The sequence below is a fragment of the Rhinatrema bivittatum genome, chromosome 16 (genome assembly GCF_901001135.1).
Source record: "Rhinatrema bivittatum chromosome 16, aRhiBiv1.1, whole genome shotgun sequence".
Lineage (NCBI taxonomy): Eukaryota > Metazoa > Chordata > Amphibia > Gymnophiona > Rhinatrematidae > Rhinatrema > Rhinatrema bivittatum.
The window spans coordinates 24,936,457-24,961,272 of NC_042630.1; the positions used below are offsets into that span (position 1 = coordinate 24,936,457).

At 44.7% G+C, this 24,816-nt stretch overlaps 2 protein-coding genes across 3 annotated transcripts in view; both read left to right on the forward strand.

Annotated features, from left to right (window-relative positions):
* Nucleotides 1-2,329: 2,329 nt before the first annotated feature.
* JTB (jumping translocation breakpoint) lies at nucleotides 2,330-21,594 on the forward strand. 2 transcript variants are annotated; one of them, XM_029581230.1, is made up of 6 exons: nucleotides 2,330-3,131; nucleotides 3,687-3,872; nucleotides 12,106-12,146; nucleotides 12,972-13,057; nucleotides 18,632-18,711; nucleotides 19,140-21,594. In XM_029581230.1, exons 2-6 carry the CDS (start codon nucleotides 3,805-3,807, stop codon nucleotides 19,294-19,296), a joined length of 432 nt encoding a protein of 143 aa, XP_029437090.1. In that variant the 5' UTR covers nucleotides 2,330-3,131; nucleotides 3,687-3,804; the 3' UTR covers nucleotides 19,297-21,594. The 2 variants fall into 2 exon arrangements, with proteins under 2 accessions (XP_029437090.1, XP_029437091.1); XM_029581231.1 differs by lacking the exon at nucleotides 2,330-3,131 and adding an exon at nucleotides 3,142-3,424.
* The window catches only part of SLC39A1 (solute carrier family 39 member 1), a 51,383-nt gene continuing 45,198 nt past the window's right edge, over nucleotides 18,632-24,816 (forward strand). The window contains exon 1 of the mRNA XM_029581229.1: nucleotides 18,632-18,711. The gene's annotated coding sequence lies outside the window, so the exon portion shown is untranslated. The remainder of the gene's footprint in view (nucleotides 18,712-24,816) is intronic.

Genomic DNA, 24,816 nt, shown 5'->3' on the forward strand with positions numbered 1-24,816 from the left:
ATGTTCATTCTCACTCATTTGCTCACTGACTCTCTCATACACGCTCACTCAGGGCTTGTCAGGCTCCTAGGTGCCTGCCTACATGTAGGGACACTCTAACCTCACCATTTCCTACAGTCTGAACGGGTAACCTCCCTTAACCTGCCCCCCCTGCAACTGGTGGGTGCAAGCTAAACGTGAGTTCCCACAATAAGAGGATGGTTCACTGACTCTCACACGCTGACTCACACATACATGCTCATTCTCACACAAACATGTAAGAGTCCCTTTCACAAACTCTTTTGAACTCCCATCTCACCTCCAAATCCCCTTTCCTTCTCCTCGTTCACACTGCTTTTCCTTCCCTTGCATATCCATCCCTCTGTCACTCACCCCCTTCTCTCACCCCTCTTCCCACTCATCTGTTCCCTTCTGCTCACATTTGACTCACCCTAACCCAGTGGAGTAGCCAGAACTGATTTTTTGGGTGGGCACCAGGTTAGAAAGGGTGGGCTCTAGGCATGCAGGTCTGAGACCTACTAGTTGTATTCTTATTGATAAATAATGCCATATACAGCACCCTACAATGACTTTCTAAGTAGTTTGCAACAGCCATTATACATCATGTGAAACTTTAAAACATTTTACCTCAGTTATTTCAAGCATTTAGCATTAAAAACCCTTTATTAATCTGTATTAATTTATATTGGAGTTTATAAATGCACAAGTATATTATGTAAAAAGCAAATAAAACAAACAGATCCAATCAATCATGTAATAAAACAAAAATCAATGTATTATTTCATGAATCCTCTTTGCAGAAAGCCAGAAATCATCAAAATGACAATAAAATAGCATTAATCATCAGAACAGGTGCAGAGCACATTACAACCAATATGAAAAAAAAATATTCAAATTCTGGTGTCACCTCAGCAAAAAATATCCCTCCACTGCTAAACATTTTGTGAAGTAACACAAACTCCTGCAAAAAAGAGACATCTGGAACTTTGCCATACCATACAGTCACAGCACTGACTCTCAGGACTCAAATAACATTAACCTTTTGAAAAAGCAACAATGCAAATACTACACTAGGCCCTAGAACATTAATACATCACCTACTGGAGTAACAGAAAAAGCTGGACTACTACAGAGAAACTACACGCTAGCAGAAATACTGCGCTTCAGTCACACACAAGCAAAAGAGAGACCAACCCTTACCAAATATAGAAATAAGATTACAAATTAGAAACAGGAGCATGCAGACAAAATCAAAATAGAAAGCCTTAGAAATCAGACTCTAAACAGTAGAATGCTGAAGAAAGAGCAAAATACAAAAATATAAGAAATGCACATTCCCAAAGATGGCATATTCCAATTGCTAAAATCTTAAAATAATTTTCTTTTTTACCTTTGTTGTCTGATCTTTCTATTTTTCTAATCAGTTGGTCCCAGTCTCTTTTTTTTTCCTACTTTTCCCTTGTCAGTCATTTCCTAATTCTTTTTTAGGGTCTCTCTTCTCGTTCTGTTTCTTCTCCTACTATCTTCTTCCCTTTTCTCCCTCACACACACAGGCTCATGCTTTCTCTCACAGACTCCCTCACATGCACAAGCTCTCATGCATATGCTCTCCTCCCCAACCTCTCACTCACATTCTCTACACAAACTCAAGCTCTCACTAACATGCTCTAACACACAAACTCTCTCACATGCTCTACCACAAACACAAGCTCTTACGCCCCCCTCTCTCATTTTCACACAGATGCACACCCAGGCTACCATTCTCACCTACAGACAGAAATCTGCATACTCAAGCTCCCATTCTCACTCACAGATACATATACCCAGGCTCCCATTCTCACTCCCATCCCCTGGCTCCTATTCACCCACCCATACTCCCATTCTCACCCACACACATTCAGGCTCCCATTCTCACCCACACCCATACACACCCAAGGCCTTTTCATTAGGGACAGCCAAAGTCCTATTTCCGCCGCCGCAGGGATAGATCCTGTGACGGCCTTGCTGCTCCAGCCCTCTTCTTTGCCGTCGTGGGGTAGGATCCTCTTTTTCACTGTTGGGGGAATGGGTTGCTGTGAGGGCATTGCTACTCCAGCCCTCTTCTCGTGCCCGAAAGCCATGGTTGGCTGGGCCTGAACCCAAAGTGAGTAGGCCATGGCACACTGGTAGTTATGATACTGAAACAGCAGCTGCTGCTGAAATGGGCTGGGAGAAGACACCCTGGGAAACGAGCTGAGGGGAGTCAGCTGGATTTTTTATTTTCTCTGTCGTCCCCCCCCCCCCCCCCAGAAAACTGCCCCCTAGGCACAGACCTAGTGCGCCTAGGAACAAATCCAGGCCTGCCAGTTTCCCTTCCCTTTTATCCACCCTCTGTAGGTACCTCTTCCCTCTGCCAGCCCCTGCCTCCAGCTCCTTTCTTCTCTCTTACTCCTGCCCATTCTCCTATTAGCCCTCATTCGCTGCCTCCTCAGCCCCATTTCCACCCTCTGCCCCCTTCCCCCTCTCTCACTTCGATCAGCTGCTTTCTTAACCCAAGGTACCGTCACTCACAACTCCTCTTCCACCCATATCCCGTGACTCCCTCCCATGGCAGGAGGGGAGAAGTAAAGCATGACATAAAAGGAGGAGGATTTTTATTATTAATTATTATGGGCTGGGGAGGATAAAGACGCGCGGTGGCACGAGGTCACCGCTCTCCTCGCGCCTTTGAAGCTTGGCGCCACCGCCGCGTCCACCTCTTAACTCCACCTCCCGGCCCCCTTGTCATTGGCCCCTGCCGCTGATTGGGTGGGGCTAGACCCCAGTCCTCCCGCCAGCTAAGGTGCTGCTTGCCACCTGCGTGTTGGAGTTGCCCGTGGGGGCGGGGTTTGGGCCCTGTCACTTGGAGATGCCAGTGGAGGCGGAGCCTTAAAGACGGCCTGGGTCTCCCCCTTCTCGTGCCAGGCCTGTCATGTTCCCGTGTTTTCGCTAGGGAGCTCCATTTCCTGAATTCTGCGCTTGCGCGAACTCCGACACGGCTTTGGCGTCGTCACGTCAGTCTTTTCCCAGAACACTCTGCGCACTGATGAGAAGTTGCGGGTGGCGCGGACCGGAAGTTGAGGTGGAACCGAATACGAGGAGCCGGGGTAGAGGCGAGTAAAGTGGTGATGAGAATAGGAAGGAGTTGCACTATGCGGTTCACCTCGTATTAGGCGTCCTTTTCCCCCCCCCCGCGCATCTGAGCCGCTGTGGCTAGAAATGTCCCTTCGCGGCTTCATAACCAGTTTTATTCAGGCTGTGCTGGACAGGAAAGTGCATTTTACTCGCGGGTATTTCGGAGTCTTGTGAGGGTTGTTTCTGGCAGAAGATGTGAGCAGAGTGAGGAAGAACGGAGATTCCTTCTGTGGGCAGGCATAACAGAGAGCGACCGGTTTTACTACTTATAGTAAGGGACTGGGAGCCGGGAGACTTGGGTTCAAAGCCTGCTCCTGCCATCCTTGGTGGCCTTGAGCAAGTCTTTGCCGCAGAGAGCCCCTAAGAGTTTAAACTCTCATGATCAGTAAGCCTTTGGCGAAACTGCATGGTAGGGAAGTCAGCAACTAGCGGCTTTCCCACATTCGGGGTTTATCGGCTGATCTCACTTAAGATTATCTGATGATCTTTCTTATTTAATCCTTAATACTTTTGCCTGTCTCTTCTCTGTACAGCCCCACCTAAGAGAGACTCTTGGTATGAAAAGCAGATTTCAAGCGCCTGGAAGTGCTGATTGTCGTAAGGCTGGAGCAAAGCATTTCCTGGCTTGAACGGAGGAAGCTGCCGTTTGCCATGCACTTTACTGTTCTGGAAAATATTTTTCAATATGCAGTACTAAGCGTGGTACTTGTTACTATCAGGTAGGAGTGAAAATGAATAAGACGTTTTGGTACTTTATCAGATGTCTGTGGATACTTGCTTTCAGGGATCCTGCCATAAAGTAGTATGTGCTCTTTGCTCCCTGCCCGATATCTTTTTGTTTCAGAGTGCAAGTGAAATACTGTAATGTTATGCTTTCTCCAAGATAAGTATAGGCATTAGGAAGGTTGGGTTCTCTTATTTTGCCTAAACCTTTATTCCCACCCTTGCTTTTTTTCATGCAGTAGTTTGGAAGCTACTTGTTCCCTGTATTTGCAGTTAGTATTTTCTGCTTTCCTTTTTTCTCTTGTGCTGAATGTTTTGTTATATAAATGTTGCGATTTTCTTTGGTTCTGCTTATCTTATTAGTGTGGTTCACAGGAATTCATGTCATGGCCATGCCAGCCTGTATGAAAGTAAGAGCAAATGAAATTAACTGTAAGCAAAAGATATGAGCAGAAATCAGATTGCTAGGAGTGCAAGAAACTAGCAGTGAAAATATAGTAAACATGTTTTCCTGTCAAAGCACCTGCTTCTTAATACAAGAGTTTTGTGGTGGACACAAAATGCAAAATCTGAAATATTTGCCTATTTTATTTGCATTAACACTTGATGTGTTATTCCCACAACATAAATTTCCATGTAATTGTGGCTTAGAGTATTGTGGTCTTACAATAATATAACATGGGAAGGAGTAGGCCTGGTAGCCATCAGCATTGCTTCCTGAGCCTCAATACATGTAAGGAGTCCAAGGGGAACCAGGTCATATATTCAAAAGTGTTTCTAATATTGAAGATTTATTTATTTATTTTTAGATTTTTATATATCTGTGTTCCTATATGAAATAAAGATCACATCGGTTTACATTGAAACAGAACATGAAAATTGCCAAAAGGCATTACATAAGATCAGGGGAAAGGAGCATGTTAAGCCTGAGAAATCTTTACAAGTCTCAGATTCCTCTTGTTTTTAGTGATTGTTTTCTGCAGGAAGCAGAATTCTGAGCCTCTGCCTCATGTCCCAGTAAGGATTCAGACATCTTTGTAAAATACTAGTATTTTGGAGTTGGCCCAAGACTGCAGGTCTTTGGATGCATTAAAAGTGTGGTATTGTGTCCATCACTTTCATCATGAAATAATTATAGGTATATTTCAAAATAAATTAAGAATATATGCAGCAATAGCTTCCATTTATTTATAAAAATGTATAACCTGCCATATTACCAGTTTCTGTTCATGGTGGATAAAAATACAAATTATAACAGCACTAAAAATCTTATAACATACATACCAATCATAGAAATCATAATTTAAAAAAAAGTCTTCAAAACTTTTCTAAAACACTTAAAAGTTGGCATCTGATGTAAACCCAGAGGAAAAGTATTCCATAATAAAGAAGCTACTTCAAAGAAGACAAGTTTTCTCATTGCTACCAATCTAACTGGTTTTGGCCCTGGTAAGGATAGTAACAGCTGATCTGAGTTATTTAGGATGGTACAGTTTAAGCACATTCTTTGTGGCAAAAGAACTTGAACTCTCAAGTTGGCTGGGGATCATCTGTGAATTGCAGTCTTCATCTTCATTCTTTGTTTATCAAAAGGCTTGGCTCTCTCAGTATTGGTCAGATTTATTTTAAAATGGTTTGAATCTTTCTCAGACAGTGTCAATTCAAAATTAGTCAGATTGTTCTGGAAATTTATCACAGTGGGAGTGCCACAGAGCTCTGCTTTTCCTTCTTTTGTTTTTTAATCTGTATCTATTGCCTCTTTGCATGCTTTAGTCTACCCACAACTGTAGAGTTTAAAATATAAATCACATAAACATATAAGAGAAAAGTGCACAGTTTTATTATCACAATGTGTTTAAAATATAGACAGATGACATACAGTTATTGTTCCCAGTATCCATTTGTTTAACTTCCACCATTAGATCTGTATTTTCTTGTGTACATGATGTCAATACTTAACTTTTAGAAAAGTTTAAAATTAAATTATCTAGATTAGCAAGTTTCCATTTCCTGTTAGTTGGTCTGATGTAGATGGAGCTCTGTTAGTTTTTAGGGAATCTGTTGGAGACTTAGGTTTTTTAATTGATTCAACACTCTTGCTCAGTCCCCAGTTGGCCTCTATTATCGAAGCTGGGGTTTTTTTTTTTTTTTTTTTCCAAGCTGCGATTGATACATTGCTTAAAGTATTTACTGCCTATGGATACCACAACAGCACGTTTTGCGCCAGCGATACCACAACGGCACTTTTCAATGCTACCAGCACAGCCAGGCTTCAAATATTGTCAGTGTGGACACACAATGTTCGTCACTGACAATCACAATTATTGTTACCTCTGCCTTGGCCCGGACCATGACCAGGCGCACAGACAGAGAGCTAAGAGGGGACTCGTCTTCGAGACAGAGACGAATCCCTCCCTGCTGCGCTTGACTCACTCTTCCTGGGGCCTAAAACTTTGTTTCATGATGTCCACTGGTGAGCCTCCTCCATGGAACCGCAGACTAGGTCAAAGTTCAAGCACAATAAAACATTGGATGAGAGAGTTGCTAAGACACCAGCGAAACCCAAACTAGGATCTGCAGGTCAGCCCAGATCCAATTCAGGCACCAGTGTGTCGTCTGTGCCGGTGAAAGTGTTGCACCGACAAGGCTTCTGTGTCGGCTTTAACCACTTCCGTGATGTAACCACACAAGTGACTAAAGAGTCATCCCATAAGAGGGACCGCACTGCTCCAGCTACCGCCCGCAAAGCATCGGCATGGTGATTGAAACAGGCACTGACATCTCTGGATTCAACATAGGTGACAGCGCGCTCCAAGACGTATGACGCATCGACAAAGGGTGTCCTACCATGCACGACACTCTCATGATGTATGGCCCGGTTTTCTCAGTGCCGGCAAAAGGAAATCCACTTCTTCTTCTCATGGGGGAGATGAACCCCGGGGGACTCAGAGCCCACATACAAAGAAAAAGAGACTGGAGTCAACATCCCCATCTCATACTAGTCAACGTGTGGACCCAATATTGGACATCTTGTCGCAGCTCCCTTGGGCTTCCCATTCCAAGCCTGTGTCACTTAGTTCCAGGTCTTCATCTTCCCAGGGAGACCATGCTGTCTGTTCAGATTTATGTACACATTCTCATCTTCAACGCTTCATTCTTCAAGAACAACTGTCTCCCAAGGGACAAGAGGGCTGCTCCGGACAATGGTTCCTGGATCCGGATACAGCCTTCCTCAGACATCTTGTCTGTAGCTATAAGCCCTGGTGGGAAACATTCTCCAGTTTCCATAGTGGGGGAAAATCAATGGCCCTTTCAAATCCACCTCTGAGCTAGTCCCAGCAGGCCATGGAACAAATTTCAACAAACCTACAGAATTTGTTCTCCTCTTGGTATCCTGGGCTTTTGCCCCTGCATATTCTGGGTCTGAGTGGCGATGGGCTTCCTGACTGTGCCCCGATCTCTCCAGAGGTGCCTGTATCCCAGACTCCAGAGGCATGAGGACTCTTAGCATTCACCTCAGTTGGTCCATCCAGTCTCTCCACCAGATCTTTCGCCTACCAGTTCAATGGGTATTCCTTCTGATCTGCCAGATCATTCTTCTCCCCCAGAAGGTTTAACCTATTTGCAGTTTGTGGAAAAGCTAAGTACTCTGCTGGGCATAGAGGTCAGGAACCCTTGGGATGAAGTCTTCAGAATCCTAAAGATTTTGGAAGTGTGAGCCGAACCATTAGCCCTGCCTTCCCATAAAGTTCTCGATGCAGTGCTGTTGAAAATGTGGGAATCCCCTCACTCCAATTGCCAGTTTCCAGAAAGTTGGATTTTAAATTTATATTGCAAAAATCCGTTGCCTATGGAGTTGACCAGCTCCCACGTGCATCAGTGGTCATGGAATCGGCAATGAAACACTAAAAAAAAAAATCCAGACTGCATGCATCTACTCCTTTATTTTATTTATTTAAAGTTTTTGTATACCGACATTCGTTAAGAAAACATCACATCGGTTTCCATGTAACAAAAAATGGCCAACGGGGCTTTACAGAGAATGAAGGAGCAAACTTCTTGATGATTTTGCCAAGAAAACATTTCAAAGTGCAATGTTAACATCCAGGATCCAACAACATCAGTTTTATATGGTCCAGTATCTATATGAATGCCTGCAGTCGTTTAAAGCCATTCCTGTGTTCAGAAACATGTCAGCCAGCCAACCCTTTTATGATATGGAAGAGGTGTTGCGACATTTGCTGAGGGCGGTCTGAGTCCTTTGAGACCTTTTCCCAGAATTCTGCCACTACCATTGCTGCTCATCGGATAGCCCTCCATGCCAGCTCCATTAGGGAAGATGCCCATGACAAAATGTGGCAGTGCATTCTTTGTCATCAATGTTGGACTCTAAATCCACATTGAAGATTTTACCATCCATATCACAAGTCTTATTATCAAAGGAAACCATTCAAACAGTTTCAACCATTCAGGCCTCAGACACCAACACTTCCAGCAATCTTGTACGCAGTCCCAGTCATCTCAACCTAGGGTCTGCCAACAGTCTCAAAGCCCCCCTCAGTCTTTTTGAGGCTAACCCAGCCTCACTTTCCAGTGGGAGGCAGGATATACCATTTTTCTTCCTGCGTGTAGTCAAATCATGTTGGATCAGTGGGTCCTAAAGATCATGCATGAGAGTTATTTGGATTTTACCATCACACCCTCCCTTCCCTGTCATGTGGGCCACTTGAAGGATGTTTTTTCAACTTCCTTTACTGGAGCAGTAGATCCAAACCTTACTCCATCAACAGGTCATCCGACCGGTGCCAAAACACCAAATCAATACCAGCTACTACTCCCAGTATTTCCTTATTCCAAAAATGTCTGGGGGACTTCAGCCCATTGGACCTACATTCCCGCAACAAGCACATTCGGAAGGAGAAATTCAAGATGACTTCCCTCAAGTTGGTCCTTCCGTTCATTCAGAGGAATGATGTATGTGTTCCTTGGATCTCAAGGATGCTTAAACCATATCCCAATCCACCCCTCCTGCTGTGGCGGTTCCTATGCTTCCAGGTGGTCTCGACTCACTATCAATACAAGATCCTACCCTTTGCCTTTCCTCTGCTCCCAGAGGTTTTACTAAATGTTTGGCAGTGGCTCATCTAAGACACCAGGGAAATCCAAATTTTCCCCTATATAGACTGATAGTCTCCCCCAACCAGACAAGAATATCTGGAGGCAACAATTACCTGCCTGGAGTCTTTAGGATTCTTCATCAACTATGAGAAATCGGTACTCAAACCGACCCAGATACTACAATTCATAGGAGCAAGGATAGACTCAATCAATTTTCGTGCTTTCCTTCCACAAGACAGAATTGAAAGGATTCATCATCTCTGTACAGAATTACTTCGCAGATCTGTGATCACAGTGTGCCAGTTGCTTGTGCTACTGGGACACATGGCTTCAGCCATTCATGTAGTCTCCCACATCTGCCTTCACATCAGATGCCTCCAACGGGGCTTAGAGTCTCAATGGACCCAATACTGCCAACCCATGATGAAGATAGCCTTTTCATACTCCATGCACAGAGACATTCATTGGTGGCTGGAGCTGGGAGTACTAATGATGGGGCCCACACTCTTGTCCTCACCACAGACTCATCCATTCAAGGTTGGGGTGCTCATCTTCTGCACTACAGGACCCAGGGCCTATGGTTGTTAGATTAACAGACCTTCTAGAACTCAGAGCCATCTGCTACGAGGCAGTACCCTTATGATTCATACTGGCAATCAGGTGGCCATGTTCTATGTGAACAAACAGCGAGGCTGGGCCTCCTGGCTCCTTTGACAAGAGGCAGTGTGGACCTGGGAGTGGGTCATCAAAAACTCTTAACTCTTCGTGTGACATGTTTACCAGGGACAGCAAACATGTTGGCAGATCGCCTCAGCAGAGTTTCACTTCCATGAATGGTCCCTCAAGCAGTTGGTGGCCGACAGGGTCTTCCTGTGGTGGGTCATCCTTGGTTTGATCTCTTCACTAATGAACAAAATTGGAAAGTGGTACAGCTCTGTTCAGTCTGTTCCAGCCAACTCAGGAAAACACAAGATGCCTTTCTCCTCTCTTGGTCGACAGGCCTCCTGTACGCTTTCCCCCAATTCCTCTGTTCTTGAGAACAGTTCAAAAAGTGATCTGGACCAAGGTTCGTATGATTCTCATAGCTCCAGCATGGCTGAGGCAACCCTGGTTTGCGTATCTGCAGTATTCTGAAAGCCGCCCGATCTGACTTGGTCAGGATCTAGATCTCCTCACCCAAGAAGGGGGCTCTCTTCTTCACTCTCTCGTTGCTTCGCTCCACCTGACAGCCTGGAGGTTGAACATGTGAACTTGCAAACATTAGCTTTTATGCCAGCATTCAATGCGTTGTTGTTGTTGTGGCAAGGAAGCTCTCAATCAGACGGAACTATTCCTTCACGTGAAAAAGGTATGCGCAGCTGTGTCAAGTTCATCAGAGTAGCCCTTCTTTATCGCCGAGGGAACTTCTCAATTACCTCTTCCATCTTATAGAGTCTGGTCTGGTCACATCAATAAGGGTTCATTTAGGTGTTATAGCTGCTTACCATGAGAGGGACAGATTCCTCATTGGCTTTCCACCCATTGGTATCTCATTTCATGAGAGGTCTTAACCTTCATTCTACCATTAAAAAACCTCCGGTGTTTTGGGATTTGAATGTGGTTTTGTCTGCTTTCATGAAGGATCCCTTTGAGCCTCTGCAATCCGTTCCTCTGAAATTCCTCACTTGGAAAGTGGTTTTCTTGTGGCTATCAACTTGGCTCGACAAGTTAGTGAGCTCCAGGTCTTTGTACATTTCTCGCCCTATTTACAGTTTTATCATGACAAAGTAGTACTTGGGGCACATCCCAAATTCCATCCGAAAGTGGTGTCAGCCTTTCACATCAGTCAAACTATATCCCTTCCTATCTTCTTGCCTGAGCCACACAGTAACCAAGTGAGTTTGCTACACTCTTTGGACTGTAAAAGAACTTTAGCTTGTTATAAATAAAGGATGCCGCCTCATCAGTTGTTCGTCTCGTTCAATCCCTGCTTACTGGGCCTGGCTATCTCAAAGAGAACAATCTCCAAGGGAATCACAGATTGCATTCAGTTCTGCAATAAATCCTTTGGCGGGATCCATTAAGGCTTATCAAGTGCGAGCCATGGCATCCTCCATTGTACATCTTCGGAATGTACCAATTGAAGATATCTATAAAGCAGCTCTCACTACTTCCTAGACCAGCTGGTGGCTTCAGATAGTGGTTTGGGGCATGCATCGTTGTCAAGTGTGGTTAGTCGGAGAGACATGTCCACCGGGGGAGTTGGGTAAAAAAAAAAAGGAGCTTTGTGAGGTGCTAGAACGGGCATGATGGCTTGGTCACATGAGTTGTTCCACCCTCGTCCTTTCACCCTTCCATTTATTTTTTTCTTTTTGTACCCGATGCTTGGGAATCCCAAACGGCATGGCTAATTCATACTGCTATCTATGAAAAACACTGTTTACGGTAATCAAACTTGCCTTTTCTGTAACTCGTTTATAAATAGGCCTTTCAGCTTTTCTAAAACTGTGTAGCTCACCTCATTACTTTTTGCTCTTTCGCAGAGCGTATTACTCCAGTTTTACGGCAGTTACACAGGCCCCCTATGTTCCAGCGAATTCATTTCAAAATTGCTGTCTTAAGTTTGAGGCATTACAAGAAGGTGGTCCCTCTTATTTATCTGATCAAATATAGATCAGCCAGAGGCTTACGTTCTGTCGCAATCTTTGTTGGATGTGCCCCCTCATAAAAATGTCCAATTGCCGACCACATGTTTGTGTGCTTTCACAGGTGATGGGCCAGCATTTTACCTCTCAACCTTCATACCATCACTGTTTTGTGTGTAAAAAAACCCCCCAAAAAACTTATTTAATCCATGATGCTTTTAAATTTATTTTTTTGGCTGTTTTTATTATGTGCATGTAAATTGTACACTGCTTTTTTTTTTTGGCTTTTTTTTATATAGGTGTGTAAGAGAAACTGTGTAAACTGTTCTGTTGCGATGAAAGTCTAGTGTGTTGTGTAGATCAGTGAAACTCATACTTTAGTACATGTTTGAATTTTCAGACAGCAGAATGAAAAATGTATTGGGGTGTGAAGACTTTTGCAAGGCACTGAATATGAAACAATCTTTTGTATTTTATTCCTTTACAGATCAGCTAAGGGTTCAATGTCAAATGATGAGAAGCAATCAGGTGAGAATGCAGTGACTTTCATATACTCAAACAGGCTGTCTTGTGACCTTTTGAGGGATCGGTTAGAATTGACTGAGCAAGGGCACTGCAATCCCTGTTTTGTAGTGGCTGAACAATAGTCTTGTCCCTGGGCTAGCTCCTTTTGGGAGGCAATTTTAAAAGGAAAGGGGGATGATCCCACCCCCTATGTTTTTAATGTCGGCAAGAAAAGTTCCCTTACATGGCGACAGTGGAGATAATTTTCAAAAGGATTTCTGTATGTAAAACTGGGTTTTTGAAAATTTTTAGTTTCACGCATGTAACTCCTTTTGGAGCATTCAGCCCTGTGGAGTGAATTTTCAAAGTTTTTACGTGCTTAGGTGAGATTTTGAAAATTTCTAGGATATGCTACATTTATGCATGTAATTCTTTTGAAAATTTGGCATGTTAATATCCCCACTTCCGATTTGATTTGCAATTGTCAGGAGAATCTCCTATGTGTGTAAGGATACAGTATACATGTGCTTTGTGCTCTAGGGTGGGGAAGTATTTTATTCTCTTGTGACTCTTTTTTTTCTCTCGTGTGGTGTCAATAACTGCAGTTATTGGTGATTCCCTATCAGCTCTGTGACTCCCAGAGTACCTGCAGAGTAGCCCAAAGGGAAGAGGAAGCTGACTCGGGGACTTTGGCACACGTTTGCTTCTATGTTTTTTGGCTTGGGCTTATGATCCATTAGTGAATGGAATGTCTTGTATGGTTCAGAGGTGAACTGGAAGCATTGAAACTGGGCAAGCCTTGGACATGGCAGTGCTGGTGCACTGAGATTTTGTGTGTTTGTTTTGCAGACAGTGTGGTGGTTACGACACCGTGCTGGCTTGTGGAGGAGTTCGTGGTTTCTCAGGAGTGTACTATGTGTACCTCATTCGACACTGTGAGTACCACCTGCTTACCGATCCTGTTTCTCACCAAAAGAGCCTGCGCTCTGTGTATCCACATTTCTACTTCCAAATATATGTAGAAACATCTGAAAAAGAGAGAGATTTTGAATTGTGTATGTTGCTGTATGGAAATTGCTAGAAGGTGAATTTTAAAAGCCCGATATGCACCCTAATTAGGGGAGGCACGAATATGCCAGACTTGTATGGGCCGAGCGGATTTTAAAAGCCGCCTGGATACGTGCGTCAGTGCCACTGTGCGCACGTCTCTGTTTTCAAAAAGGGGTGGGGCATGGACATTTTGGGGCACGAAGCTGAGATGTGCATGTAATTACTTAAGCGATCTGGCAAGCGCCGAGGCTCCCTGCTGTATAACTTTACTTCTGCTGTGGATGATGTGTAAGCTCTAAAATAAAGATAAATAGATTGGCCGGGTTTTAAGGATCAGGGGGGCTGGAGGTCCTATCTCTTAACTGGGCGAACTGCAGGTGAATTGGAAATGGCGTCGGCACAAGCCCTTTTTAAAATACCCCAGTTTAGGCGGTAGAAATGGCATTTGCGCACAGTTGCGAGCACCCACTTAAAAAATGGTACAAATCTGTGCGTGGCCAGACTATTTTATGACATGCACGCAAGTTACTCATTGGAATATGGGATGTGCACCTCTCTAGTATCACTTTTGTCATACATTAAATAATGTGTACATTTGTAGAGTAATAGTTATAAAAATATAAGAGCATAAGATGTGCCTTACTGGATCAGACCAAGGGTCAATCAAGCCCCAGCATCCTGTTTCCATTAGTGGCAGATATAGATCACAAGTACCTGGCAGGAACCCAAAAAGTAAATAGATTCCATGCTCTGTATCCCAAGGATAAGCGGTGGATCTCCCCAAGTCCAACTTAATGATTTATGAACTTGTCAAAACCTTTTTTTAAACACTACACTAACATTTTACCACATCCTCTGGAATGCATTCCAGAGCTTAATTATGCAGTGAGTAAAAAAAATATTTCTCCTATTTGTTTTAAATGTTTTACTTAGTAACTTAATTGCATGTCGCTTAGTTTCCTGTCAATGGCAGGACTGAATTAGCCATGCTGGCTGGAACATCCGCCAGTGGCCTCTAGGTAGAACTTCTCAGCGATTACAGAGCTTTGGCTCTGTTAACTGTGTGTGTCTTCCCGTGCGAATAGTCTCCTTCTCAGTCTGTTTTTTCCGCACTGCCAGTCGCAGGTGGAGATTTTTTCACTCTTTCCTTCTCCTCAGAGTTTATTAAAAAAAAAAAAAAAAGCACACTTCAGTGCTAGTATGGCACCCAAACCGTCTGGCTTAACTTTACCACGCTGGCAGTATTCGATGTCCATCATCGGACTCTCCTTTGTCGGGGGGGGGGGGGGGGGGGGGAAAGAGTCCTCTGTAGCTTCACGGAGAGTATGCTCTGATCTCTCGTCCATCTCACAAAGAAAGCGAGATTCACCCCAGCTTCAGGAACCTTTTATTAAAGAGGCATAGACCGTCTAATACGTCAGAGCCAGCAACGTATCATGAACAGGGGGCCTCATCAAGCATCCTCTTGGCTGTGGTACCGAAAGCGGCCAAGAAAATGCAGTTGGCCCACGTCAAGCAGCAACATTCTCGCACCGTAGCTACCAGCGCAAGGGACTGCCATACCAACACATAGGGTGGCCTGGTCTCCCAGGCAATGTCCCGGATCTCAGACATTCTTAATTTCTTCACATTTCTGGAATCGGGGACTGGAAAGCGTGTACTTTCGAGCCCCTCATCGGTGGAGTTGTCCCAGGGTTTCCAGAGACAAGACGGGTCTGACCCACCTTCATCACCACAGCTGAGCTAGGAACCGCCTGACTCACCAGGATCTTCTATGGGCATTCCATCTGAAACACCTCCCCTGAGCCCCCCCCCCAAAGCCATCTTCACTGTCCAAGGACCTCTTACTCTATTTATAGAGAAAGTGGGGTCTCTGCTCATGGTGGAAATGAAGAAGATACCAGACCCTAGATCAGAGATCCTTGGCATCCTTGAAGATCTGTGAGGTCCCATCTGAGTCTTCAGCACTCCCTTTTTCACGCAGTCTTGGAAAAAACATGGGAATCTCCTTTGGGGCTTCCCACTTCCAAGAAAATAGACAGACCTGAAATTTCGAATGAAGAAGTTGCCATTCTTTAGTGCGGTGCAGTTGCCGCACGCTTCCAATGTGGTAGAATCAGCCATTAAGAAGGCGAAAAAGTCCAGGCTACATTCTAACATGCCACCAGGAAAGGACAACTGCTACCTAGATGAGTTTGGGAGGAAAGCCTTCCAGGCAGCCATGCTGAATGCTAAAATTCAACAGCACCAATTCTGTTTGTTTGCAACTGCTCGGACCCCTCTTTCGAAGTGAGTCCAGGGATAGGGTGTTTTTCTCATGGACTTACCTATATTTTCAGGTCAATGGACTATCAATACAAGTGCTCCTTTTTTGTCTATCTTCCGCCCTGAGAGTCTTTACCAAGTGATCGGCGGTAGTAGTGGCCCACATCCGGGGAGGGGGGATCCAACTATTCCCTTATCTGAACAATTGGCTTCTGGAAGCCTCGGAAGTGAATTCTCTATAGGACCACTTGAAACATACGATCTATTGTCTGGAGACTTTAGGCTTCCTAATAAACTGAGAAATCACACCTCCAGCCAATGCAGCTTCTGTAACTTTATTGGAACAAAAATCGACACAGTTGCAGGGAGAGCTTATTTTCCAGAGGACAGACTGAAAACCATTCAAGTGTTGGCATTGCAACTACAGAGAGTGACTCACCCCTCTGCCTGCCAAATTTTGGCCCTCCTGGGCCGCATGGCGGTGATCTATGGAGTACCATACGCCAGACTCCACATGAGGTGCCTACAGTGGGGGTTAAAGTCACAATGGACTCAGTTTGCTCAGCCGTTACACATCAGGGTGAGCTTGACAAATGTCATGTGCAGAGACCTAGCATAGTAGCTACTCCTGCTCAACCTCTCAGTGGGAGCGCTGTTCCACAGCCCAATGCATCAGTTAGTTCTGACCAATGACAGGCTGGGGAGCACATTTGGCCTGGCTAAAAAAAAAACAGGGACTGTGGTCCCAGTCAGAGTCCAGTTGTCAAATCTGCTGGTGCTTAGAGCAATTCGAAATGCCCTTCTAACTTTCTCAGACCAAGTTGCAGGGAAACATGTCATGATCCACACGGACAATTAAGTAGCTATGTTCTACATAAACAAGGAAGGAGGGTCAGGTTCTTGGTCTCTTTGCAAGGAGGCGAACCGGATCCTTGAATGGGCAGAGACGCATGCCATCTCCCTGCAAGTAATTTTACATTCTGGGAGTGGCCAACCTCACAGCAGACTGTCTCAGCAAGGTGGCAATCTTGGTACGCCTATCTGGTTCAACTTATCCATAGCTTCTCCTATCTCGTTGGGGAACAGTGCAGATCTGCTAACACAGGAAGGGGGAACATTACTACACCCCATGCATTCTTCTCTTCATCTCTTAGCATGGAGGTTGAGAGGACATTATTGAACCATCTGCACTTGTCGTCAGGGGTTGAGGACATCCTCATATTGTAAGTCTTCTACAAAAAAATTATTGAGGGAAATGGTACAGTTATTCGGCTTGGGTGCCGGGTGAAGGATATAAATCCAGTCTCCTGCTCACCAGAGACCTTGCTAGAGTATCTTCATACTTTCTAGCACTCTGACTTGGCAACAGCCTCAGTCAGGGTTCAAGTGAGTGCTATTGCTGCATGACATCACCCACAGAATGGGCTTCCAATATTGAACAATCCCCTGATTTCTCGTTTCATGAAGAGGATCTTGAGACTAAGACCACCAATGACCAAGCTGGCGGTTCCTTGGGATCTTAAACTAGTGCTGGAACAACTAATGCTGCTACCATTTGAACCGATGGACAATACCACTTGGAAAGTGGTATTCCTGGTCGCCATGACTTCTGCCAGGAGGGTCAGTGAACTCCAAGCCCTGGTACATTACTTGCAATTTTTTCATGACAAGGTTATCTTATGAACCCACCCTTCCTTCTTCCCCAAAGTGGTATCGCCTTTCCACCTCATCCAAAACATTACCTTGCTGACCTTGTTCCCAAAGCCATACAGCAATGAGAGAGTGTCTCCTCCATACCTTACTGTAAGAGAGCTTTATAATACTATAAGCAAAGGATGCATTCTTCTGACAGGTCTTCTCAGCTCTTTGTGTCTTTCAATCCGAATGCCCCTGGCCTGCCAGTGGCAAAAAGGACTCTGAGCTGGATATCACAATGCATTCTTTTTTTGTTACACAAAGCAGCCAGCGACTCTTCCAGACAAAGCCCAAGCACGCACCAAGTTCGAACAGTTGTTGCTTCGTTAGCGCATCTTCACAAGGTGCCGTTGCTGGACATTTGTAAAGCAACTACCCGGTTATCTTTACACACTTTCACATCCCACTACTGTGTGACCAGCAAACAGCTTCGGATGCAACACTGGGTTTGGCGGTGTTGTCTGCTTCCTTAAAATTAAACTCTCCACCTCTTTAGCGGGTTGTGCATGCAAGATTTTCGATGTCTGTCTGACATTCAGTTCATAGACGTAGTGGACCACAACCTGCAGCTGGGGACTCCCAGACAGCATGGTTAATTTCAGTCCTGCTATTGACTGGGAAAAGGCAAGCTTGCTTTGCCGTTAGCTGTGTTTCCGTAGATAGCAGGATGAATTGGCCATGCTGGCCCACCCGCCTGCCTGGACAGCCTCAGAAAGCACCGCTGGGCTGGATGTGCTTGGTTAGTCGGAGGAAAAGGAGCCGATTTCGCGTGGGAAGACACGCGCAGCCGCACAAAGCCAAAGCTCTGTAATCGCTGAGAGACGCTCAGCCTAGAGGCCGCTGGCTAATTCATCCTACTATTTATGGAAACACCGTTTACAGTAAGCAAACGTGCCTTTTTTTTTTGTACTTTTTGAAAGAGTAAACAGATTTGCATTTATCCGTTCCACTCCACTCGTTTTTGATAGACTTCTCATATCTACCCTCAGCTGTCTCATCTTCAAGCTGAAGATCCCTAACCTCTTTAGCCTTTCCTAATAGGGGAATTGTTATCCCTTTTTTATTTTGGCTGTCCTATTAAGATCAATAATTCAAAAAAAGTAACAAGATCACAAGCAATGAGTTATTTTGGTGATGTTGGACACACAAAGCTGACACCAATTTTAGCTTAAAGCCTATGTCGGTGCTTCTCAACCCAGTTCTTGGGGCACACCTAACCAGTCAGATTTTCTGGATATTCAGAATGAATATGCATGAGAGATTTGCATGCACTGCTTACCTCATACATAGTCATTCTGGATATCCTGAAAATCTGACTGGTTAGGTGTGCCCCAAGAACTGGGTTGAGAAGCACTGATATAAGTTGAAGCTATGTATGATGAGAGAAGGTGGCCTTGGGGTTTGACATATCCCCTTCGTGCCAGATGGTTGTGTGTGTGTGTGTGTGCTATTTTTGCTGTGTTTATCAGTGATTTATCTTGTTTTTTTTGTGATTGCAGAAGACAATAAAAAAATGCAGCACCACAGGCTTCATAGAGAAAATCAACTGTGCTAAATCAAAAAGGGAGGAAACGAGGAGGTAAGGCAAAATTTACCAGGTGGAGGTTTTCAGGGAGGCCTTAACCACTGGCGAGACGGCTTCAAGATAGACCCTGTCATCGCTGGCTGTGACAGTGGAGGTTTGGAGGCAGTCCCGATCCATGCAATGTATCACATGTAATGAACTTTTATCATCTTCATGCTGTTTGTAGTCCATTGAAAGGAGCAGAGGTTTTGGGTGGGGGATGATGAGGGTCCTTGAGCCATGAGCAGATACTTGCTTGTCATTGCTGCTGACTGTGTTCTTATGACACACACTTGAGTTTACAAGCTGCTTCATACCTGCGGATCGCATGAGCTGAGCGCTTTCTAATAGTACATGTGACCTTTGATCAGTTCTGAGAGTTTGTACTGTCCATAGGAAGGGGACCCACCTTTCTAATTTTCTCTCTCTCTCTTCCACTGCAGCTGCCGCTCAGCTGTGATGGAGAAGCATTCCTTCTGGAAATTCGTGGGGGGTACGATCGGTGCTTCCTTTGTGCTTGCTCTTGTGGTTGTGTTTCGGCAGCGGACACTGGACAGACGAGCTTTAGAGAAAGTGCGCAAACAAATTGAGTCCATTTAGTCCCTGGACTTTGCATGGTATCAGCCTGTTATGCGTCTAGGACCTTGAATTTTTATCAGCGTGCTCTGTGGGTGAGGATAGATGAGCAACATTTCCCTTTGCCCCTTGTTTCCTTTGTAACCAGACCGGACAGAACACTTGTGTCATGAGGTTGAAAGCAAGCATTTGACGCACACTTCCTGGGGAGAGGAATGCTCCTTCTGGACCCTCTTTGTTCACTGCACACTATGGTTTGACTTGTGACTTGGAAGACAGATTTCCCAGTGTCCCATTGAAGGCACTATAAAAACTGACTTCTTTCTGGTAACATGATGGTGAACTGAATCATCGATGTGGCAAGACAGACTTACCCTGGGCAGAACTGGGGAGCATCAGCCTGGTATCCAGTCCATCATTGAGCTGGTACTCAACACATCCTTGGTAGCATTTGCTGCTCAGGTGATAGGTGCCTTTCATCCTCTTCTGCATTGTAGTGCTTTGCTGCTGGTTTATGGTGGACATCTTCTGTAGGGTAATCCAGCTGTGTAGTGTCTGCAGCTTGTGCAGTAGATGCAGGAAACTAAATGCAAAGGACATTATACCTTATTCCTGTGGGAACTGTATGCAATGCAGAATTTGTGTGGAGTTGATGCTGTGAGAGCCGGCAAGAAAAAAAGACGACAGTGGGAGGAGCCAGGGTTAGTGCCATTGCCATCTTCTTCCTGCAGCGTGGGGCTCTTACCACTGTGCTGCTTTCGTAAGAATTCAGTCGCTGTGCAGTTCAGAAAGGAAACTGTGCTAGCATTGCCAGGAGAGGCTGTGAAAGACTGGGGGGGGTGTGAATACAGTGCAGGGAGGAGGGACCTTCTAAGAGGCTGGGGGAGGAGTTGAGGAGAGGAAGAGATTGATGAAAGGATAAGCTGGGAGAGAGGATTGAAAGGGATGAGCTACAGGAGGGGGAAGAGGAGGGTGGTGGGGGGAGAGAGGATGTTGAGGGGAGTGTTACTTTATGGTTAGGGCTTCTGGATTTCAGGGATTTTCATTTGGCCAATGGTAGATCCCAAGAGGAGCTGTAGAAAGAACGACTCCTTTTAAACTGCTGACATGTATAGCTATAATCAGATGTTTTGCTGCCAATATTTGCAGCTGTAAAAAGTCAGCACTGCCTGTAGTGCTGAACTCCCCTTAGACTCTATGGATTGCTAATGTAAAAATCCCCAGAACCAGAAGCCCTAGGTATGGTGCAAGGTTGCTGTACTCCTAGGAAATTTCTGCATCAAAAATGTAAACACTTTTGCATCTTTTAAGAGCATTTTTCTGTTTTGAAGTTTAAATTAATTATTACTCTGACATACTAGTTACACTGTATTATTTTGATAAAGATAGTATGCAGAATTTTGCAGATTTCTTTTTAAGTTTTGTGTGCAGAATTCCACAGGAGTAAAATTTTGCATGTGTGGGTTCCAGTCTTCTGTATGCCCACTTTTATTTAACTAGTACATGTGTTAACATGAGAGAGGCCACAGGTGACCTATTGAGGAAGAATGATCCACTGAGACCTTGGGTGTACTCGTGTTCTCTTCTGCATTAGATCTTAGCAGCTGTCAAGTGTCTTCCTTGTACGTTTGGCCTAAAGAACATTTAATATTAGCAGTCTGAAAGTGTCAGTAATTAGCCTGCAACCACTGGGTATTCAGTGAAAGCAGCTTTAACTTGCTGTCAGGATTAGAAGCCAATGCCCTGTAATAAGAGACTGTAGTTCTGGCACAGTGCAGGCAGATTACTCTTGTCTGTGGCCATGGACCATGACAGGAGGACACTTTCATGTGGCGGAATGGGCAGATTAATATGACAAATTATTGCTATTAAAGGCCCGCTTGCAGCAGAATCGCAGAAGAAAATTGGCCATAAAACTCTTTAAAAGCCATAGGAGAAAATGAGCTTGGGCTGAATCTGGATTCCATTCCTGGCTCAGATCTTCCGCTCCCTGTCAGCTGGAGATGCTGCGGAGGGCGTCTGTTATTGTAATGAGTGGACTTGCAGCCCATGGCTGCAGGGTTCTGGAAGGAGCCCTGGGGCATGGCTCGCACCTGGTAGCCTAAAGCGGTAGGAAGAAACTGGTCAGAAGAAGAAAAACGACTTCTAAGCTCAACCTTGTACAGCTAGGTTTCTCAGCAAGGACCGCAAACCAATCTGGTGTCCCAAATATTCATCAGAAGTATTTGCATACGAATGCTGTATGACAAGGCCGATTTGCTGAGTTTAGTTTCCTTTTATGGAGGCTTTAACGTATTAAAATTATTCAGCGAATTTTGTTAATGGCTTTCTTTTCCTCACTGTGAAACGTGGAGAGTGTTTTGTTACTGATAAACTGAACTCTACAGAGTGAGCCTCTTTGTTCTGGACTTGGTCTTCTTTGGGCCTTTGTGGTGCCAGAGGCTGTGGATCTTGTAAGATTGAACCAAGAGCATGCTGGATCTTTGGAAGAGATTTGCAGATGGGTTTGTTGGAGTGGTCATGAATTCTCACCTAGTGTATCCTTGGGAGGTCCTTGAAAGGCTTGAGTATGAGAGGAATGCCCAGGTCTTTGTTAGATTAAGCAGAATGTGATGGCTTTTGCAGGATAGAGAGGAGTGGAAGGAGATAATAGATACTCCTATTACTTTGTGCATTACTATGTTAAATGGTTTAAAAGGGAAGGTTTACCACTGGGGGAAAGGGCCATTAAAAATGTGGGGGGAGGCAAGGAAAGACATGCCTGCAGGTAGAGTCATTCCCCCCCCCCCACTCTCTCATTGGAATTAGGAAGTTGTTCAGACCCTGGATGGTATTGCCCCTCTTAAGGAGTGCCGACAGAGCGGCTGTCACTGCTACCATTGGGTTTTCTGGCACAGTGGGTGATCTTAAAAGGAATCTCAGGCAGCTGGAAAGATGACGGCCCAAACACCCATCCCGTGCAAACTTCACTGCTTGTCACTCCGTGGCTAATGGGGAACTTTACAGTCTTACTATATGATACTCATACATGAAGTTGAATATAAAGAACCTTTTAAAATTGTGAATAGACTAGTGGGGAAGAATGTTGCACATGGGGAAACTTTGGCATCTGTTCCCCCTTGTGACAGTTTTTGGCCTTTTTTGATAATAAAGTTAGGCCTTTTATGTTGATGGTTCACCAGCAGGCTGGGTTGTAATTTCCAGAATCCTGAGTTGTTGGGTTTTTTTTTTATTCTTTAAATGAGTTCTTTCCTTTTGACTATTGATGCTTTTCTAAAGGTTTTCTCTTATGGTAAAGCTTCTAGCTATCCTTTGGATCCCTATGTCTTCCTGTTGATGGAAAGGACCAAATTAAGCTGCTCATAAATCGCTCTTCGATTCCTGATTGCTGGAGACTGTTCTTAGCCCTGTTTTAAAGAAACCTGTTCTAGATCCAGTTTCTGTTCATACCCGGATCAGTCCAGACTCCTGGGAATTATGCCCCTCTTCCAGCAAATGGAGACAGAGAATTATACTGACATGTAACCCAGGATGCCATCTGCAGTTCCTCAGTATTTCTCTGTCTCGAGCAGATGGACAGAGGTGCAATCCCTGCAGTCTGGGGGCGGGGGGGAAGAGATCTTAAATGCTTTTGAGTTTTCCCCCAGGAGGTGGCTACACCCTGGTGGGGCTATCCCTCTTGGTATTGAGGGAAACGAGCAGGTGGTCTGGGACCCTGGACTGTCTCAGTCGGTGGCCGCTGGGAGTGATATAACTAATGGGGCCTGTTCCTGTTCTCCCCAGGAGAACAATTGCTCTGCAGTAGCTCTTCTTTCAGGGAAGTCTGTCTAGGCTAGTGATAAAGCTTTTGCGGCTGGGTTGGCTGCATTGGAGCAGCTGCCGTGAGCTGAGCATGTGGGTGGCAGTGTTTTTGGTTGTCATCGGGGTCTGACCTCTAAAGTCAATGTGCCATCTTTTTTTTTTCTGTGGCAGTGCCTGCTGCAGCAACACCCTCAGCAAAGGTGTTGCTGCAAAAAAGATATAATTGCGATGGAGAAGGTACAGAGAAGGGCTACCAAAATAAGGGGAATGGAACAGCTCCCCTATGAGGAAAGGCTGAAGAGGTTAGGGCTGTTCAGCTTGGAGAAGAGACGGCTGGGGGGATATGATAGAGATGTTTAAAATCATGAGAGGTCTAGAACGGGTAGATGTGAATCGGTTATTTACTCTTTCGGATAGTAGAAAGACTAGGGGGCACTCCATGAAGTTAGCATGGGGCACATTTAAAACTAATCGGAGAAAGTTCTTTTTCACTCAACGCACAATTAAACTCTGGAATTTGTTGCCAGAGGATGTGGTTAGTGCAGTTAGTATAGCTGTGTTTAAAAAAGGATTGGATAAGTTCTTGGAGGAGAAGTCCATTACCTGCTATTAAGTTCACTTAGAGAATAGCCACTGCCATTAGCAATGGTTACATGGAATAGACTTAGTTTTTGGGTACTTGCCAGGTTCTTATGGCCTGGATTGGCCACTGTTGGAAACAGGATGCTGGGCTTGATGGACCCTTGGTCTGACCCAGTATGGCATGTTCTTAAGGTGCCGGGAGGCAGCAAATCCTGGAACCTGGAGTCCTTTTGAGGGGGCAGAAAGACAAGCAGAGATGGTCTTGGCCAGGGCTCTGGCGGAGCCAAGTCCACCTAATGAAGTGAGGCCGATCCACTCCTATCTTCCTCCTCTTGGAGGGCATCTGACACTCTCTCTCTTTTCCGAGGAGTGGACCAAAATCACAGCTGAGGCTGTTAGCTATTATTACTATTTATTTAAAATCCGTTTTAGCGCCTATACAAATGTTTTATAAGATCTAAGAGGTTTACAATAAAATGAGAGGATACAAAATGCAAAAGGTGGAAAGAAGAGTAAAAGGAGTCAAAAGGAGAATAAAACACAAAAGATAATCCATAGGATACAAAAACATGAAATAAAGCATTAAAATGAGTAGGATTAAAAGAGATATATCAAAATGTAGAATACAGTATAGTAAGAATCAGGTGGTTGTGCGAGTTTTAGAAACAAATGGAGGCACATAAATACGTTTTTAGCGCTTTTTTGAACTCTCGGCTATTTGATATTAGTCTGAGGGAGTCAGGAAGTGAATTCCATAGCAAAGGGCCCTCCACTAAGAAGGCTTGTTTTCGTGTTAAGTCAAGCCTAGCCATCTTAACTGTGGGAACTTCTAGAACACATTTGTCAACTGAACATAATTGTCGGGGAGGTTGATATAGTCTTAACGAGGAACAAAGCCATACTGTGGATGGATTATAAATCCAGGTTATGGATAAATGACAAAACTTTGAATTGAACCTGTTGTAGTAGAGTTTGAAGTTTTGGGGTGATATGATCTCTGCGGTTTGAATTAGTGATAAGGCATGCAGAAGTGTTTTGGACTAGTCGAAGAGGGCAAAGTGCAACGTCAGGCAGACCTAGATAAAGTGACTTGCAGTAGGATCAGAGCTTGCAGGACTGTATGGAAATCAGCAGCATATAGCAAAGGTTTTTTAGTCTTTT